A 19,245-nucleotide genomic window follows, 5' to 3' on the forward strand; every position below is an offset into this window, starting at 1 on the left:
AACTCCCTCCAACAACAACTTTTCAGGCGACCTGGGGCGTCTTCTACCTCTGCCTCTACCTCTACCTCTACCTCTACCTCTACCTCTACCTCTACCTCTACCTCTACCTCTGCCTCTTCCTCTGATTCCATTACCGCCGCTCCTTCTAACACACCTCCGCCTTCTGGTACCTCTTCCGTAACAGATTCACCCCCTACAACAACCACCGAAAGTACTATATCTGTGCAGCCTTCGGAGTCTGAACAACCAGCTCCTTCGATGCAACCGTCGCAGCCATCCCCACCAATGTCAAGCTCGAGCCAACCCAGTGGAGGGCTTCCAGGGCCAAGCTCCATGCCACCTGAGCAATTCCCAGGGGCTGCTATGGCCGTTAGGCCCCTGCCATGGGTATCCGTTTTAGCGAATGCGGCGGGATTGGCTTTATTTATGAGGTTGCTCTAGGTTTAGTAATATATAATGATTTGTTCTGTGGTCTACTAATATTCCTTGAAACCAATTCGTCAGTTCAAGCGCCTTTATGTTTCTGATGTAGTAATACCTCAATGGGTTTTAATGGTCAGAATATGTGTTGTATGGTTCTTTTTATTAATGCATACAGAATACACCAAGTAGCCAACTTCAAGGCACATTTCCGTATTATGCCCTGCCTTTTAAACGCCCAAGAAGCCCATTAATGATTACTTCATCTACATACTCTCATATTTGTTTTTTCTGTCCTTTTGAAAGTGAATGCCACTTAAATCAATTTGATGCTAAATTGCTGTGTCTTCATACTCATGAAGCTGGCTGGTTTCTATAACTCCTGTCTCCAAGGTTGCTATCGGGTATCGCTAGGTCAATAACCAGACAGGGAATAAGATCTCTTGTGACTGTAGTTATAATCATTGCCTGATACCAAGATAAACTATGGGCTGGGGGTCTGGTTACATCAATGTGTGAGAGATGCCAGATAAAAATAGGAAAGCTTGGGTTTAGACTTCTATCTGTATAATTAACTACAAGACAAGGAGATGATCTTGGAGAGTTAGCATAAGGTTGCAGTGTGAGGTAGTTAGAAACATGAATTTGGAAATCATCAAGCCCCCTGAAATAAGTTTTTTTATTTATGGAATGTCCATGAGTTGAATCTTTATACCAAATCCTCAACATGACATACTCTGAATTCATTCTAGATCTGAGCTTGGACTATGTTCACAATCAGCTGAAGAGTTAAATTGCCACTTGACATGTATGAGGTAGCTGGCAGGAAGGTTATGTGTTGAGAACTGCTTCTACTTTCTGACCACTTGCAAGAACTTCTTCCTCAAGCTTCTTGAGTGCGGATGCATATCCGTTCTGCAAGGCGGAATCGGTCGAGGGTTTGATAACAGTTCTTTTGATTGACCGGTGAGCAGTATCGGATATGCCCTTGATGATCTCATTTGAGAACCATCGCCCTTCATTGTGGGTGACAAGGGACCATGCCGTCCCTTGCTGTCCAGCGCGAGCCGTTCGCCCGACACGGTGAATATAACTAGTTGCACTTAAAGGAATATCATAACTAATGACATGTTCTAAGAATGGAAGATCAAGCCCCCTGGAAGCTCGATCGGTAGCAATGATGATCCGAACTTTCCCTTGCTGGTATGCGGCTAGGGTCTTTCGGGCTGCGTTTGATTTGTTAGATTTAACTAAAACTCCAATTTTGTCGGCAAGATCTGGGTTAACGAGCGTCAAAAGACGGCCTAACCGGCCTGCATTCTCCGATGACTTGGTAAATATTAATGCAGAAGGCCACATTGTTGTCGGTTTGGAATTGCATGTCACATTGTGGTGGGAATTGAGCTCTCGTCCCATGGGCGATGTGCAAGAAAGGTCGTTGTCGAATGAATCGCTGGATTCTGAAGATGATCTGTGGTACTTGGCAGGCTTGGTCGGAACCGGAGTTGATGTTGAGGTCGCACAATTCAGAAAAGAAATCATCAATTCGAGCAGAACGAGAGGCTTATCTGAGCCGTCTCCAACAGGCACAATTATCTCGTTTAATGTTGTAGGGAGCTGGTAGCATTCTGACTGCGTGTTTCCTATTGTCCCTTGTGACGATATTTTTTCGTTACTTGTAGCGTGGACCTCCAGAAACTTGGGGTTGCGCAAGCGTAGCGAATTCAGCTTGCTAACATCTTTTGTCATAGTGGCGCTCAATATTATTTTTCGAGGGGAGCGGTGTCCAACAGAGGAACCCTCAGCATTCAGAGGAATGCTTGTGGTGTAACTGGATTTGGATTCGATGGCCGGGATAACAGTGCTTGCCCACTCCTGAAAACTTTCGTTTAGTAACCTGTCGGCCTCATCAATAACTACCCACTGTAGATATTTTAAAACAAATCCCTTTGTGGATCGAATATGATCTACTAGCCGTCCCGGAGTACATACAAGGATATCAACATTGGCGAAAGGTGTAGAGAGATGATTGGGGAGAGCATCGTGGAGCTCCTTTGATTCAGAGATGTAATCCTGAAGATTAAAATTTGCCCAGTCGCTGTTACTTGTGAAAATATTGGAGTTATTTTCCAGGAAACGCGGATCGTAAGCCTGATCGAGGTCCGTCAGGAGGGACTGTTCAGATCTTAAAGCAGTAGATCCTACGGCAGTCCCAATTCGGAGGCCAGTGCCAGGAACGAAAAGATCACAGGTTTTGCGCACCTGCTTTACAAGTTCACGGGTTGGGACGACTATTAAAGCGCGTAATTGGCCGACCGGAAAAGGTTCAATGGTTGAAATGAGCGGCAAGACGTAGGAAAGAGTTTTCCCTGATCCGGTGGCGGCGGAAATACATATATCTCCATCATGTTTTCCGTTCAAAGCGAGTGGAATAACCGCCGATTGAACCGGCATTGCTTGGGAATATCCTTGGCTGGCGAGGGCAGATATTTGCTTGGAGTGAAGGCCAAGGTCGGTAAAGGGTCGGCCAGCATCGGAAGAGACGATAAGCGGATGGGCTAGCCATTCTGGAAGTGTAGCGTAGGAAGGCGATCGAGACGATTCGGGTGCAGGAGCCGGCTGGGGTAAAGGCGAGAGACCGTACACAGGAGTCTCCTCGTGTGATCCGATCGGCCTTTCGCTGGCATCGGGGCTTCTAGCATCGGCGGCAATTGGGGCTTTCGCGGTGTATTTTTCGTATTTAGATATAATTTTGGCGTGTTTCGTAGGCAGAGCTGAATCTCCGGTATCTGGCTCGTCGGCAGGCTTGCGCTTCCGCTTGAGGTGCTGTGAGATCGGCTCCGTATGCTGAGGGGAAGGGCGGCTTCCAGAACTTATCAAAGGCGAAGAGCTTTCATCTGCCGGACGAGATTTGCATACTCCCTGGTTTGTTTTGTCATCCTGGCCGACCGAATCTTGCTTCGAGTTCTCAGGAAGTTCATTGAGCCTGGGTCCCGCTGGCGGCGAGTTTGGACTTTGTATGCCGCGAATCTTGCCGGTACTCTTACTCGTCTTCTTTTCAGGAACGGGATTCTGATCCGAACGGCTGGTCGAACTGGTTGGACGACTTGCAATGGAGTCGTCCTTGGTCGCCTTAGTCCGTGCGTGTGTCGTCTCGGCTGCGGGCCACGCTGGTGCATCCTGAGCTGCTTTTTTCCGCTTCGGGGACGTGACTGGCGTAGAAGAGAGCGAGCTGGGAGGTATGTAGCGGGAGTAAAAGGGAGCCGACATGTTTGCAAAAGGCGTGGCCGGCCGGATCGGCAGGGACTGAGGTTGCAAGGTCGATATCGACGGTTCTGTTTGATCTTGCGGTTGAAATCTCTGGGCTGGCAGAAAGCTCACCGCTTTGATCTTCCTGCGCCGTACTCCGTAACTAGTCAACTCACCAGGTTAACTACTCGTCACCTCACTCAATTCCTTCCTCTTGCTCCGTTGCTCTCCCGTCAACCTGGCCTGCCATGAATCTACATTGAACCGGCACATAATCCCTGTCTCTGCCTATGTTCAGGTTATGCGCTCGACTAGCGAGGACCAGCGGCCAAAATGCCGTACAATATTGCGTGAGTGAAATACATCTTTGAAGATGCCTTGGTTCGCACAAGGCGGCTGACAGGCCTCTAGCATGATAAGTGACTTTTTCTTCCCCCAGCCGGGTATGATACAAACCTCGCTTGGTCGCTCAGCGCGCTTCTGCTAACACCTTGGTGTAGGGGGGGTGGAAAGTCATATATATCAACTCTCGACGGTGAGCCGGAAGCCGAGCCAGTGACGCAGCGTTCGGAGCTCCCAGCTTACCAAGTCGTCAGAAATTGATTGATCGAGGTCATAAAGTCATCATCGTCACCCACGCTTACAAAGGTCGGACCGGGGTGCGCTATTTGACCAACGGGCTGAAGGTCTACCATGTTCCATTTTTCGTAATATACCGCGAATCCACCATGCCCACCGTGTTTTCCTTCTCTCCCATGTTTCGCAATATCGTCATCCGCGAGCGGATAGAGATAGTTCATGCCCACCAGAGTCTGAGCAGCTTCTGCCACGAGGCAATCTTACATGCTAGGACGATGGGGCTGCGGACTGTTTTCACGGACCATTCACTCTTCGGATTTGCGGACGCAGGGTCGATTCTTACGAATAAACTTTTGAAGTTCACTTTGAGCGATGTAGACCATGTAATATGCGTTAGCCATACTTGGTGAGCCAGGAAGAACTTTGTTCAGTCTAGGGTACTAACCGGGTCTTTAGCAAGGAGAACACAGTACTCAGAGCCTCGTTGGATCCATTGATGGTATCGGTTGTCCCGAATGCGTTGGTCCCTGAAAACTTCCGCCCACTTCATTACCTCGAACGCTGGGACAACAAAGCGAATCAGCCTCTCAAGTCCGCGCCGCGACTCCTAGGCCCCGATGACACAATAACAATCGTCGTCGTCTCGCGGCTTTTTTACAACAAAGGGACTGACCTTTTGATCGCGGCGATCCCTAGAATCCTTGCCGCCCACCCCAATGTTCGATTTATCATCGCAGGAAGCGGCCCAAAGGCCATTGACCTTGAGCAGATGCTGGAACGCAATGTGCTCCAGGATAAGGTGGAATTGCTAGGTCCGATTCGTCATGAGGAGGTCCGAGATGTCATGGTCCGGGGCCACATATATCTTCATCCAAGCTTGACGGAAGCGTTTGGAACCGTAATTGTTGAAGCCGCTAGTTGCGGCCTATACGTGGTTTGCACACGAGTTGGAGGAATCCCAGAGGTCCTGCCACAACACATGACCACTTTTGCTAAACCCGAGGAGGATGACCTTGTTCAAGCAACCGGGAAGGCGATAGCGGCCTTGCGCTCGAATAGGGTTCGCACCGATCGGTTCCACGACCAGGTCCGGACGATGTATTCGTGGACGGACGTGGCTCGGCGTACCGAACGTGTCTACAACGGAATATGTGGTGCAATCAGCGAAGAAGAGTTTTACGGCTACCTTCCCGGGGAAAGTTGGACTGGAGCTCGGGGCAGAGAACATAGTTTTGCGCTTATCGATCGCCTGAAGAGGTACTACGGCTGTGGGATCTGGGCCGGGAAACTGTTTTGTCTTTGTGTTGTTATAGATTTCTTGCTTTACGTGTTTCTTGAGTTTTGGAGGCCGCGGAACAACATTGACATTGCTCGAGATTGGCCAAAGAAGCCGACATACGAGAATGACCGACAGCACCGGGATGAGCGACTCCTGTCTAGCGGGACAAGTCTCCGACTACAAATCCATCGTGATCGAGGGAAATCTTAGGACTTTTGCAATGCTTTGGCGTTGTGGTTTATATATCCATGGATTGCCCCAACGTTCTGCGCTTTGTAGCAATACCACTGGAACCCCGCTGTCTGCCATATGCGATAGTCCCTTGGGAGAGAAGACCCTGTGCATATGGAGTGGAGGGGGGCAGAAGCGGCAAGTTTATGGACTCAAATGCTTGGGAAGTCCTAGAGAGCTTGGATCCGACGAGCACAGGGCCACAGCAATACATTTGAAACTTGAACCAGCCAAGTGGAAACAGAGGCTTTCCTACCCTCACAAGTCTTAGCATGGTGCCGGGGACTAAACGGAGCGAAAGTGGTGTTGGCCCATTCGAAACTCGAAAGAATATTTGCGCAGTACCAGCACTGCCGCCGTCATCCCAAGCTGGACGCTGCTCTAACTACACCAGCTACAACATCCGAATGATGTCTACTTTCTGGGCCACTGTGGCCCAGGACGTTCCACAAGTGCATGGACATTGTTTGCCATTTTTGTTACTCCAAACATGGACAAGCACTGCGATGATCATAATGCTCTTTTCTACGCAAAAATAGCGACTAATCACCCCCAATTAACTTGACGGAATTTGCGACTAATTAGTGATGATTTTAAAGCGGCATTTAAGATCAGCGGACAAGGTCTTTCTGAAAATTAGGACCACAGGGAATTGCTCCATCTGCATTTGGTCTTAGAAGGCAATACGAAAGAAGTAGAGGCAAGGGAAGTACGGGCTGTTGAAAGATTTTCAATTAGACCAAGATCCTGTAGCATAAAGGATATCAAAATAGAATTAAACCGTCTCGCAGGCAGGACCGACATTAACCGGGAGCAAGGACTAGAGATGCTATCGCATGATAGGAGGCCGTGAGTCCTTGTTCCATTTGACGCGGCTCCGGACCCATTCCACTGCTTCCCGTACGCCGGCCCCAATCAGTGCGCTAACAGGCAGGACTCTGCTATCTCGCACACCGCCACCTTCTTCGCCCTCGAACACCTTGCGCACGAAACCTTCTTTGATCCGGACAACTTCGACACAATCCTCTCGATCCTGCTTGTTTGCCAAAATCAAGACGGGGACACCCGCGGCGTCGGAGTGCTGAAGGACTGACTCGAGGACCTGTCGACACTCATCTAGTCGACCAAAATCGCTCGAGGGATCAATGGGTTTCAGCGGGCCGTCGGACGCTTGGGTGGAATGTTCCAGCGACGGCGTGTAGTTTGATGATCCTAGCCGTGAAACATCGGCGTCATCCCCCACGTCTGCGCTATCAACAACAAAAATGATGGCATGGCAGCTGGAATAGTAGCTTTGCCAGAGGCCGCGCATGGAAATCTGGCCGCCAACGTCCCAGATTTTCAGGTACATGTCCGGCAAGGGGATCGTGGCCACATTTTGGCCAACGGTTGGCACCGTTCGCCCCACGTCTGATTTGCGCGTCTCATCGTCGGAGGTGGCTGTCGGGAGGTAAATGGCCTTTATTTGGTTGAGCAGAGTGGTCTTTCCCGCGTTGTCCAGCCCGAGGAGGAGAACGGAGTATTCTAGCTTCCGTTAGATCATTGCTGAAGGGAGAGGGGCCCCAGTCGGCAGGAAGCAGATACCTTCTTTACTCGTCGCATAGAAATAGAGAGATTTTGCAAGATGGTACATTCTTGTTGGTCTGGCGAAGGGGTCATGGCAACGGTGCTTGCAACCGCATATCCGCACGGCGCAGGACAGTCGAAAGGCAGCACCGGTCACGCTAATGGTTAATTGGTGCAGCTTAGGGGCCAGCCGTGGCAGTGAATCTTCGGTTGGCCTGCGGCTTTCATGCTGTCGCTTGGAGGAAAGCAGCTGGACGGCGGCAGCAGAAACACACAGCGAACACGCTTAGTCAGCATAACTAATCCGTTGTTACTTACGAACAAGTCAATTTGTCAGCAGCCCAAAGCTGGTTATCACGTCGCCGTCGCTGGTTGACCGAGTGGCAGCAAGAGAACCAGAGGCGTCGGGAGATGTGCGCAGCTGAAACCCCATAGCGATAACTAGATACAGGCAGCATCCCTCCCTCTCACTGTCCTGCGCTGGCCGTCCCGTCCCTGAGCTGTCGGCCCTCCCACTTCGAAAAGAGGATGGCGGCGAACCCCACATGCCCCAGACCTCGCCCGTCGTCCATCTTTTCGTCCACTGTTCCTCCGATTTTCCCTCCCTGATGGTATGGCGGCTGCTCGCCCTGCTGCCAGCAATCCGGTTCCTCTTGAGATTTTGTCTTGCCCAAGAGATTGCATTCCCCTTCTTCCCACCCCAGGCTCTTTTCTCTAGAATATGTGAGCCAAGCCGGGAACAGGAATCAATGGCTGCGACCACACCTGACACGCCGTCCGTGGACGTGGTCATTGTTGGTGAGTTGACGCACTTTGAATCCGGTCACGGCTGACTCGTTCTGTGCGGCTGCCAGGTAACGGGCCTTCAGCGCTTCTGCTGTCGTACATCCTCCATGGCAACATTCCGTTTTATAACCCCCACACACCTCATCCGGACCCAATCCTTCATGAGAAGCTGAAGGATGCGCCACAACTCCTGGACCTGGACATTGACTTGCTCACCGATCACTTCGAGGCCTCCCGCTTTCCGTATTCGACTCAAGCCCTCCCAGTCAATTCCCTTCTGGACTCCCTCGTACGTCCCAATGCAGACACGGAAGATGCGGAAATGAATACCTGCATTCGCTGGCGTCATATGCCCGAAACGGCCGTCTCTCATCTGGTCCTCGGTGACGCCCCGTACCCGGGGGGCCAGTGGACCGAATGTCCCAAGTGGACAAACTGGGATATCCAGTCGCTCAGCTACGCCGGGATGCTGTCTTTACCAGGATACAGCTTCGGGGAATATCATCGTGAACATTTCGGGTCTGCACTTCCCGCGTTCACGAGACCATCAAGAAGAGAGATCGCTGACTATTTTGCTGCGTACCCGGCGGCAGTCGGGATATCCGACAGCATAAAATCAGCGGAGACTGTTGGGAATGTAACCCGCGTACCTGGCGGGTTTTATATCGCATCACACAACCTCAAATGCAGATATCTCGTCCTGGCATCAGGCATATTCACACAACCCAAACCTGCTGGGCCACTCCTCCGCCCCTTGCTGAAAACATCGATTGCGAAACCTAAGCCAACTGCTGTCGGGGCCCCCCTTTTGGTGATTGGATCGGGTTTCTCCGCTGCGGATATTATCATTTCGGCCCCTAGCGACGAAAAGATTATTCATGTTTTCAAATGGGATAATAGTCGGCCTTCGCCGCTAAAAGGCTGCCACCAACAAGCATATCCGGAGTATGCTGGCATATATCGACTCATGAAGAGAAGTGCCTCTGCCGTTGCAGAGCGATCCACTGATCATCGTCCGCGACCGTGGTTTCGCCCCGCTACGTTGACTCCATTTTTAAAAAGCCGGGAGTGGTCCGCTATATACGAAGGCCTACCCAACGCGTGTGTCGTCGACGCGGAAGTCAACGATGAGGGGGCGTTTGCCACATTGCAGCTAGAAGACGGTACAGTTGTTCGGCGTGAAATATCCGGGTTGGCCTACGCAGTAGGCCGACAAGGTTCATTGGAATACCTCTCCAACGCCATCAGACGGGAAATTGTCGGCCATACAGGGCAAGAAGCCATTGATACGGGTTTGATATCTGCGTCAACCCTGCGTGGAGCCGCTCTGACGGACCTGGAAATTGCCAAGGATATCTTCATTATTGGGAGTCTAACTGGTGATTCCCTGATTCGTTTCGCGTACGGGGCATGCGTGTATGTGGCTGGAAAGCTCGTATCTCGTGCTATTTACCGCAAACAGGCTCCGATATCTTCCCAAAATAGGGACCCAAGACACAAATCTCGGCCTGACAACATCATGAACGGGCTTGATGGCCATAATGATCACAAGAACAATAGGCGGGAGGGCGACTACGAGAACACCCTTGCTGCCCAGTCACCCAGGTTTCCTAGTTTTACGAGGCTAGGAGGTAGAAGCTGGTGGAACATTTTGTTTCCATGGTTGAAATAGGTGTGGTTCTCTGAAGCAAAATATTGCCTGTACCCATGCAACCACTGTGATATTAGAGGGACTTGTCCACTTGTACGGACTCTGAATAGTCCAAATCCAACCGTAGTATAGAACTTGTGGTTACTCTGCTCTTACGGAGTAGTTACATATAATAGTTAATTGATTTCAAGCTGAAGATACCCTCCATACCACGAGGTCTTGATCATATCAAGACTGACAACAGCTGTTTGGACGGGTTGGTCCTTGTTCTCTGGCGTTACTAGTCGCTAGTTAGCTCAGAGCGGCGCCTCGACGCCTCCAAAATTTGGTACTGCTCCCTTCCCCATCATAACAGTCCAAAGCTGCTTCCTGATAGCCCCAACAAGCCGCCTTTGAAGATGGACAGATTTTGATGACGATCCTTGTTGTCTCCTTGTTAGCTACACGCACGGCATTTGACTCGATAGTTGCTCAGTCCTTCCCAAGGGCGTCATGGCGTCCAGCGCGGAGCCCAACGCGCCCACGGTTGATCGTCAAACCACCACGCCCTTCCATTTGAAACTATTCTACCGCCAAAATTCCTTCCATCATCTCTCCGATTACCCCGTCCCTTCATCGTTTGGCAATAGCGGCGCGCCTGCACCCGCGAACCCACTTCCTCCGCACCTCCAGATCTACACTTGGTACTCTTGCTCCTTGCGCGAACTGGCGCATCTCCTCACATCATGCCTCCCGACGCTGCTGCCAGATCCTGCCGTTGGAACGCGGCTTACCTTTCGACTCGTTTATCCCGACACGAAGGGCCAGATGGGTGGTTTTGGTGGGCCCGGCGCGCCGGGTGCCGACGATGTGAGGGGAAGATTTCTTAGTAAAGATATTGGAAGTGTGATTATAGGCCCGAAGGTGGACATGGCAGTAAAAGAGGATGGCCCCTCGTCGGCGGCAATGGAAACCAATATCAAGCTGCAGGGCGAAGATGCGGATCGGACACTTCAAGATGTGCGCTTCATCATCGGCGACTACGTTGAATGCGCTATCTTACCTCCGCTCCCGGATGGATCTGTCGCGCCGCCAATTTCATCAAGGGCGCTATTGACCGGGAGCTCAGCCATTGGGGGGAGTATGCGTGCATTTCCACCTGCGAGGGAAAACGGGTTTGGGAGATCGAGACACCAGGGGGCTGGGATGGGACGGGGTGGTGGACCAGCAGGTTTTCCCAGTGGTGAATGGAGACGAGGAGAACGCCTTCCAGAAGGTGGTGGTAGGGGCTATGGTCGAGGGCATACAAGAAGTCGAGGGAGACCGTATTGACATAGTGCGATGGTGGAGTCCTATTTTTCTCGGGAATGGTTTGTAGGGTTACGAAACGGACAAATTGATTGACTACCCAACCTCATAGGCAGATCCTCACTTTTGGAGGCCGGAACGGATCCATTGGCACAAAAATGCGAATGCAGGAAAGTGAACTGCATGACTGGAAGGAAACTGGTCTATCATTTGGCAGTACTCATTGTCGGGAAAGGCATATCGAGGCCTGCCGTACGGTACATTGAGCCCAGCACTCCATCTACCCTCTTGAACGCGTACCGCTTCACCGTTTCACTTTAGTTACTTGCCACGGGAAACAATGGCAAGGTAGTTCGGTGGCCCACCTTGTTTTGCCAGCATAGAATACCGCTCGAATTGATCCCGTAGGCCATAGTTATAACCAGTGATCCCGGCAGCCGGAGCGGGCAGAGAGCAGAATAAGGCCCATGCCGGGGGTCCACCGAAAATACTTGTATCTGAACAGAGAATTGGTAACTTGTTGGGGGTGGGCAAGGACCGAGCCGCATACTCTGTAAATGAGCGTATTAGAGAATATTGTCCTAACTATGGTATTTATGCAGGCTAGTATCTGGATGGAGCCCTGCAAAAAGAGGTAGCTAGAGGATCGATAGGAAGAAATCTGGAGCCTGTACTTGAGCTTGTTTTTGTTATTTTGTTACTCCGTACTGGGGAGATCATTGAGGCTACCTACGAGCTGCAAGGTTGTGACATGTGATGGACTGCATGCAACCCTGTCAATGATGGCATATTGAGATGATAGCAGCAGCATCCAAGAACCCTGGGGCATGAGACTTGGGCTTCTCATGGCAACTGACTATGGAGTAGCTATTGCAGAGCTGGCGAGGTGGGAGTCACTGAATTGACAACAAATGGGTGGATTGTTCTCACCATCACCAGGGCCGAGGTTGAGAACTAACTAGTTAACTAGTTAATAATCAACATGCCAACAGGCTGTTTCAGCAGAGCATAAACTGGAGGAACCTGTTGCATCTTTACCTGCTTGTCAAGACACTTCAGAGCTCCTGTCCATCATGGCTTCCAATCACAACCCAAAAATAACACTCTACTGGTGCGCATGGCTCTATTCTTGTTCAAACACTCTGGTCTTGTCTAATTCCTGGATCGTAGGCTCGAGAATTCCCGCGCTCAGCGGATCATCTGGCTGTTGGAGGAGTTGAAACTTCCCTACGAGCTCAAGATGTTCAAACGAATGAAGGATATGCAGGCAGATGCAAAGCTAAAGGAGATCCATCCTTTGGGGAAATCCCCAGTGGTCACGGTCGAGACTGCAGGCGCCTCAAACCCTGTCGTTCTGGCGGAATCTGGTGTTATAGTGGATTATCTGATCGATTGCTTTGGGACCAAAGACACCATTACACGCTACGAAAGGTTCCCCTCCGGCAGTGAGCATTCGGTCGGCGGGGAATCAGAGTCTTGGATGAGACAACAGTACTTTATGCATTATGTTGAAGGTAGTTTGATGCCATTCCTTCAGCTTGAGGCTGTTCTTACGAGTAGGTATCTTCCCCCCCCAGTGCCCCCGAACTCAGCCTGATAAAACGCAGATATCCGCAACGCACCAGTGCCGTTTTTCATCAAACCCGTGACACGGATGATCTCCGCCAAGGTCCACGAGGCCTACCTCGGCCCTAATTTGAGAACTCATATGGACTTCCTCGAAGGACAAATCGCGTCGTCGCCTGGGGGAGGGCGCTATATCTGTGGCGAGCAGCTGTCAGGCGCAGATATCCTCATCGTTTATGCGCTGGAGGTAGAGGAGGCAAGTGGTGTCCTCAATCCAAAGACCTACCCAAAATTGACAGCGTATTTGAATGGCTTGAGGGCAAGAGATGCGTTTAAACAAGCTACCGCCAAGGTCGAATCAACGGGTTGGAGTGCTTCTCCGTTGCCCAGGCTGTAACTGGGGGGATGTCTCATTTACAATAACCCAGATTGGCAATGAAGTTATTAGTTGAATATGAACAGAGTAGTTAGTTTAATGGCTAGGCAACAAGGCAAATCTTCATTCCTATCGAAATCCGTGTTATCTTCGTATTCTATCAAATATAATAATCTCGAGTCAACGCTGACTAAGCGCATCGGCGCTTCTTCCAACCGCGTTCTATCAAACCAGAACATATTCAAGCGACACTACCATGCTCCAGAATGATTAACATCCTATCAAGGAGGTTCACGGTCCTGCATTGTATGCCATCCAGCAAGTGGTATTGGATTACCTTTGCTTCACACATCCAGGGCAGATTCTCCTCGTTTAATAAGGCTACAGGGAGGTTAAGCAGCCAGGTGCTGCTGCCATAGTCATGTCTTCCTCTGCTTTGCCGGGCTATCCTACACAAACCCAGGGTCCTCCATCAACCCTTCCACCTGAAAAGGTGTTTCCAATTCAAATTGGCTCCGAGTTGTTCAGGCTATCTGGCGCATCTATCGCTTCGGATGGTTAGTTAGGCTTCGCCAGTGATTGATCAATTCAATCGCCCCGGAATGCAACGTTCTTCCCCTTCCCTTTTTTTCTTAACCATATTGACAATCTTAGAGCACCCTCTTACTTTTCTCAATTTTTCGAGGAGCAAATGCGGCAGAATAGCGCGAATTCCACCATAAAAACATTGTATATAGACCGTGATCCAGACACCTTTCGAGATATCTTGAAACATCTGCAAGGTATGAACCGTCCATGCCCAGAGTGAGCGCCGTCACGAATATTCTGAATTCAATGCGGCTGATATTGGCAACTCGGCAGGCTATTACATTCGCCCACGGGATAATTCGCATTTTGTTAAACTTTTTGCCGATGCTCAGTTTTATAGCTGTTAGACCAACCCACAGTCACGTCTACATAGTCTGGGTCGCTAACTTCTCAGTAGTGCCACGTTTAATCTCCCAACTTTTTGAGTGTGAAATTTTCATTCAGATCGGGGACCGGCACTTCGAGATCCCCCGTGACATATTCTCCAGCCCTGGCGACTCGCCCAATTTCTTTACTTTAGGCTTTGCTGTGTTCTTTGCATCCCCGGGGGAAGTTTTCCCTGGATTAGAGCGTCAGGGTTTGCTTCGTCCTCCTTCGATAACGCCTCCAATTGTAAGCAATCGATCGGGCGAGGTATTTGCGGAGTTGCTTCATCTGCTTCGTGGATATCCCATCCATGTCCGAAATGAAGAGCATCGAGCAGAGCTTTTGCGTGACTGTCGTTATTTCCATCTGCGGGGATTGGAACAAAAGCTAATCGCGCACCATATCAGCTACAACCTGGAGCGACAGCGACCCGAGATTGTGATTCGCCTAGAGGATATCCGCCCATCCGGGGTTCGAGTTGCCATGGATGCTACTTACCCGGAATCCACGGCACCGCCTAGTGGCTGGGTACAGTACGCCCGACCGTTCGTCGACGACGAACATTATGAGTTGATAATTGAGATTGGCGGAGAGAGCACGAAAGTTCACTTGGACTCAGAACGTGCTGATTTTTTTGGCATTACAAAAGCGAGAATTTCAAGCCTTTTACAAGTCATCTCTAAAAAGACAGATATCTCGGGGGGCGCGTCGCGTGGGTTTCTGGCAAGGAGCGGCGGGACCGATAGCCGGTCAACTACTCCTGGGAGCAGCAGTTTGAGCCTAGACGGCGTTAGAATGAGACTTGACCCTGAGGCGGACATTGTTCTTGATGGTCAGCCCTTTGAGCCCCAGGGGTGCTATTCTGGCGGCGATATAGCTTCACGCCCTTCTCCTGGAGAAGACCTATGGGCGTTGAATAACAGGCGGCAAAGCGCGGCACGAACCTTCCCAGGATCAGAGATCAGCTCCACCGAGGATGCTAAGCCATCTAACTTACACTCCAGAGAGGAGGCGGATCAGTTTGGGGGTGGACTACCTAACTCTCACACGAGGCTAGAGCGGACAATACACAACATGTCTGGTGGATTACCGGCCGGTCCGCCTCGAAAGCGCAAACGGGCTGATAGTGTGGATCGAAGCAACGAGTGGATTGTCCGCAAGGGACATTGGAGGATGATGGTTCAAGCCAACAATGATGTAGTCATGGGGGGAGTGGAGATTGTCCTGGTTGCAGTCAAACTGGATGCATTCACCCGGCAACGGGCACGGAATGCACGCAGGAGATTTCTAGATAGCGAATAACTTATCAGCTGCGGTGAAGATTGAGCCTTGCGATCTCAAAGCTTCCCCAAAACCCGCGATCCGAGTGGAGGTCCCGTGCTCACCGCCCCGTTCCGTCCAATCGTAGGCTGTAGACGGGCTGAACCAAGGCTCCGCCACTCGCCGCGGCCAGCCAATCAATTCGCGGGATTCTGGTACCGCACCGTTACATGGATCCCCCGTGCCAAGACCCTCCGCAACCCATTTTAGTTACTTTCCGCCTTCCCGCCTGTTTCTGTTTTGTTCTGTTCTGTACTCGCTTGGTCACCGCTCACCACTCAGGTTCATTGCCCTCGACATCTCCATCGCGGTTTCGATCAACACCTCTCCTCACCACAGCCGAAATCCCCTTGTCCCCTCGTTAACTACACTCTCGCGTTGTTGGAAATCCCTCACGAGTCAGCATGCAGAGCTCCAAGACCAACACTGCAGGCCAGACTTCCCTGCCTGGCAATCCATCACCGCTTAATTCTGCGTCTGTCACTCCCGCCAACAATTCTCCCACATCCCCTCGCCTCCACCATTCGCAACTGCACCATGTCTCGTGCCAGTCCAAACAGCTGCGGCCGTTGAAATCCCCTCTCTACGTGCCCGCAGTGTTGCGACCAACCGAACGCCCCTCTCGGTCCACTCCTTTAACCCCTCCACGAAGCGTCCACGACGTTTCCGATGACACTCATACTCGAGGGCCACCTCAGCTTTCACGCCAATCAACCGTCGAGAGTTTTCGAAGCGAGGTCAGCAAATTGGCCGAGGACGAATGGCTGAAAGAACAGAATTTGGGGATCGTGACAGGCTCGCCGACAAGAGAGCATTGGAAGGTTAGACTTGCCATTCCGCGCGAGTCCTTTTGTCTCAAATATCGTTCTCATTCTCCTTTTATCTTGTGCCGAATCTCTAACCTGGATATGTCTCCATAGGCCGATTCTTCTTCCCCATCTTGTGATTCCCCCGTTTGCAAATCGTTCTTCGGCCTGTTCAATCGCCGCCATCACTGCCGTCACTGTGGCCATGTGTTTTGTGCATCCCACACTCCCCATACCATCCCGCTCGACCAAAACGCGCGTTTCCACCCCGATGGCATTGCATCTCGGGCATGTGACCTTTGTTGGAGCGCTTACACCCGCTGGGACCAAACTCGAATTGATCAGCTTAACCAGATCCAACGGGACCTAGCGTCACAGATCGAGCGGAATAAAAGTGATGGTGCATCGTCGGTGGTATCCAAGGAAACGGACTCTGATCATGCTAGTGTCATTGACGCGAGCTTTCTGCCTCCGCCATCGGAGCATCAGGAAAGCACTATTGCGACAAGTGTCCCAAGAGATTGGAGCTGGAGCACGTTCTAGAATTGTATCAAGTTCATATCCCGTTTCCCGTTAAGTGATACCCTGTTCCCTTTCTTCTTTATGGACCTGGCGTCAAGTATGTTGCCTTAGCTTTCTCATTTTGATTACCTTTCCGATAGACTTGCTTTGATGACTACCTATTTCAGACTTTGACTCTTGTTAAAGTTGATACCCACCACTGATACTATAGAGTGTTTTGACCTCCAGTATCATTACCCTTGACTGAGTAGCCATAATGTAATTCTTACAGAAGTACATTCAGCAAGTTTAAACCCTATAACCACTGAAGTCAGCAAATTGTGGGAAGGCACTCTCCCATAATATACATGTCTTGGTAAGTGTGGGAGTAGTGTGATGGAATAATGATCAATTGTATATGCTCATCAACAACAAACCCAACAAGAAAATAATATTATAGAGAATCAGGGAGATGAGAATAGAATGCTCTTAATCATGTATGGTGGTGGAACCTCATCATGCTAGTCATATACAGTACTAGTTTAAAGGTTTTGAACACCTCACTCAAATTTTTGTATTTCTATATCTTAGAAACAACTAGCTTGACTGTAGTCAGAGACTCAACATCTTCTTAATAACTGAAAAGAACTATGAGAGCACTAATAACTAGCAGCTAGCTAGAAGCTAGATAGAGATTATTGCTATTGAATTAAATAGTCATGATGTATAATCAAATGTATAATCAAATGTATATAATAATTTATAGCTTGTAGAATAAATTCTAGTAAAAAAAATAGTAAATAAATCACTTACTCTCTTTCAAGTGAGCAAGATAATCTCCTGCTTATATCTTTGAAATAGTAATGCTTAATCATAATGTGTTAGAATCTGATGTGAAGTGGTAAAGAAGCATCAGACTTGAAGTTATATGATCATCAAACTCTTCAGATTACTGCTGTTGATAAAGTTAGAACAAGAGCTCAGAATAAAAAAATATATATTACAATTACTTCAGACTTTTCTTTTCTTCATTATATTTAGTATTTTCAATTAAATCTATCTAATATAGTAATTTATTAGATTTTTCTTCTTCTATTATTGTGTTTAATTTAAGATTATATTATAATACTAAACATTCTTTTACTTTACTCAATATAGTAAAAACATTGTGTTGGGCCCACCCAAAAACTGAGATATTTGCATAATTCTTTTTAACAGTGTGTGATATGAGAATGAAAGGTGCATTGATTTCTCTATATTAAAGAAAGAATTAGACTATTCATATATATGTACAACAGTGAGCTCAATGTCAGTAGATATTGAAGATCATCAGACTTTGTAGACAAGAGTCTATGTCTGATAGAGACTAGACTAGAAAAGAAATATACAATACTATATGATAGATAGTGCTGAAATCACATTCTCTTCTACTAGATCAGACTTTATTCTTAAAGATCTCAGATTGAGAGTCTGTCAGATAGATTGAGTAAACTTGTCTTTAATAGAAGAAGAAAGACTTGAGAGAGTTGTCAGAATCATATGTTATGTATAATATGTGACAGACTGATGTCTGATAGAAAACTCTTAATGAATCATTAAGCTTGACAACTCAGCAATCTTTCAATCATACTTGACAGCTCTCAACAGTGCTTACTAACAGCTGATGTATTTAATTAATTAGATTTTCAATCAAGATTCACTAGTCTATTCTTACTTTCATAAGAGCACACACACTTTGACATCATTCTCTTTCTCTTTTTCTTTCTTTTCTTAAGTAATTCTTCTTGTCAAATAGAGTATAGATTAGTTAGTGAAACAAACTCTAACATTTATTACTTATATTAGAATTGCTTCTCCCAATCTTTCTGTGAGAGGAGTTCTTCATTGGATAAAGAAAATTGAAGCAAGATAAAAGAGATTAGAGCAAATTATTGAAAGAATATCTTTACAGATTATAATCAAGCTGAATATCAGAATGTTGAATATTGAATAATTAAATGTCAATTATTAGAATATTGAATATTGAAAGTCAGTTGCTGTCAGAGCTAATACACTGCTGTCAAGAGATGAAAAACAGATATTGAGATGATAATAAAGTGAATTATTGTAAATTACATTGAGAAGTTGATTGCTGTCAGAGCTAATAAACCACTGTTAAGAGATGAAAAACAGATATTGAAATGGTAATGAAGTGAATTATCATAAATTACATTAAGAAGTCAGTTGCTGTCAGAACTAATACACTGTTATTAAGAAATAAAAAACAGACATTGGGATAATAATAAAGAGAGTTATTGTAAATCACATTGAAACAGTAATAAAATAAGTTATTATAAAATCATTAAGAAAAGCTGTTTACTCACACATCAAAGCATGATGATGAAAGAATAAATGAAGAAATATCTGCATGAATAAGAGGAATGAAAGAAAAATATTAACTTGTCTTAGTAGTTAGAGTTTCTATATAGTAAAAACATGGTGTTGGACCTACCCAAAAATTGAGATATTTGCATAATTTCTTTTAACAGTAGATAGAGCTGATTTTAAAAATTCTAAAACTTCTTTCCAATTATTTTTATCTATTTTTGTTGAATTGATATTGAATTTTGAAGTGTTGTGGTGTCCATTGGCTGGATGGTCTGATAAATCAAATTGGGGTTAGCACCATCTCGAA

The 19,245-nt window shown here is 48.1% G+C and overlaps 7 protein-coding genes across 7 annotated transcripts; 5 read left to right on the forward strand and 2 right to left on the reverse strand.

The window, feature by feature from the left end:
- Positions 1–1,251: 1,251 nt before the first annotated feature.
- On the reverse strand, positions 1,252–3,690 carry UREG_02952 (uncharacterized protein; the record flags this gene model as incomplete). Its single annotated transcript, XM_002543390.1, has 2 exons — positions 1,252–2,343; positions 2,413–3,690. The coding sequence occupies 2 exons, from the start codon at positions 3,688–3,690 to the stop codon at positions 1,252–1,254; spliced, it is 2,370 nt and encodes a 789-aa protein (XP_002543436.1).
- Positions 3,691–4,002: 312 nt separating this feature from the next.
- UREG_02953 (phosphatidylinositol N-acetylglucosaminyltransferase GPI3 subunit) lies at positions 4,003–5,737 on the forward strand (the record flags this gene model as incomplete). The annotated part of the gene is made up of 5 exons (XM_002543391.1): positions 4,003–4,019; positions 4,081–4,112; positions 4,170–4,204; positions 4,266–4,654; positions 4,705–5,737. The coding sequence occupies 5 exons, from the start codon at positions 4,003–4,005 to the stop codon at positions 5,735–5,737; spliced, it is 1,506 nt and encodes a 501-aa protein (XP_002543437.1).
- An 850-nt stretch (positions 5,738–6,587) lies between these two features.
- UREG_02954 (uncharacterized protein) lies at positions 6,588–7,391 on the reverse strand (the record flags this gene model as incomplete). The annotated part of the gene is made up of 2 exons (XM_002543392.1): positions 6,588–7,282; positions 7,343–7,391. The coding sequence occupies 2 exons, from the start codon at positions 7,389–7,391 to the stop codon at positions 6,588–6,590; spliced, it is 744 nt and encodes a 247-aa protein (XP_002543438.1).
- Positions 7,392–8,073: 682 nt separating this feature from the next.
- On the forward strand, positions 8,074–9,633 carry UREG_02955 (uncharacterized protein; the record flags this gene model as incomplete). Its single annotated transcript, XM_002543393.1, has 3 exons — positions 8,074–8,122; positions 8,179–9,526; positions 9,573–9,633. The coding sequence occupies 3 exons, from the start codon at positions 8,074–8,076 to the stop codon at positions 9,631–9,633; spliced, it is 1,458 nt and encodes a 485-aa protein (XP_002543439.1).
- Positions 9,634–10,253: 620 nt separating this feature from the next.
- UREG_02956 (uncharacterized protein) lies at positions 10,254–11,072 on the forward strand (the record flags this gene model as incomplete). Its single annotated transcript, XM_002543394.1, has 1 exon — positions 10,254–11,072. One exon carries the CDS (start codon positions 10,254–10,256, stop codon positions 11,070–11,072), a length of 819 nt encoding a protein of 272 aa, XP_002543440.1.
- A 1,049-nt stretch (positions 11,073–12,121) lies between these two features.
- UREG_02957 (uncharacterized protein) lies at positions 12,122–13,011 on the forward strand (the record flags this gene model as incomplete). Its single annotated transcript, XM_002543395.1, has 3 exons — positions 12,122–12,159; positions 12,219–12,604; positions 12,656–13,011. 3 exons carry the CDS (start codon positions 12,122–12,124, stop codon positions 13,009–13,011), a joined length of 780 nt encoding a protein of 259 aa, XP_002543441.1.
- Positions 13,012–15,668: 2,657 nt separating this feature from the next.
- UREG_02958 (uncharacterized protein) lies at positions 15,669–16,613 on the forward strand (the record flags this gene model as incomplete). The annotated part of the gene is made up of 2 exons (XM_002543396.1): positions 15,669–16,085; positions 16,185–16,613. 2 exons carry the CDS (start codon positions 15,669–15,671, stop codon positions 16,611–16,613), a joined length of 846 nt encoding a protein of 281 aa, XP_002543442.1.
- Positions 16,614–19,245: the final 2,632 nt, after the last annotated feature.

Source organism: Uncinocarpus reesii, genomic scaffold (assembly GCF_000003515.1).
Source record: "Uncinocarpus reesii 1704 scaffold_1 genomic scaffold, whole genome shotgun sequence".
Taxonomy (NCBI): Eukaryota; Fungi; Ascomycota; class Eurotiomycetes; order Onygenales; family Onygenaceae; genus Uncinocarpus; species Uncinocarpus reesii.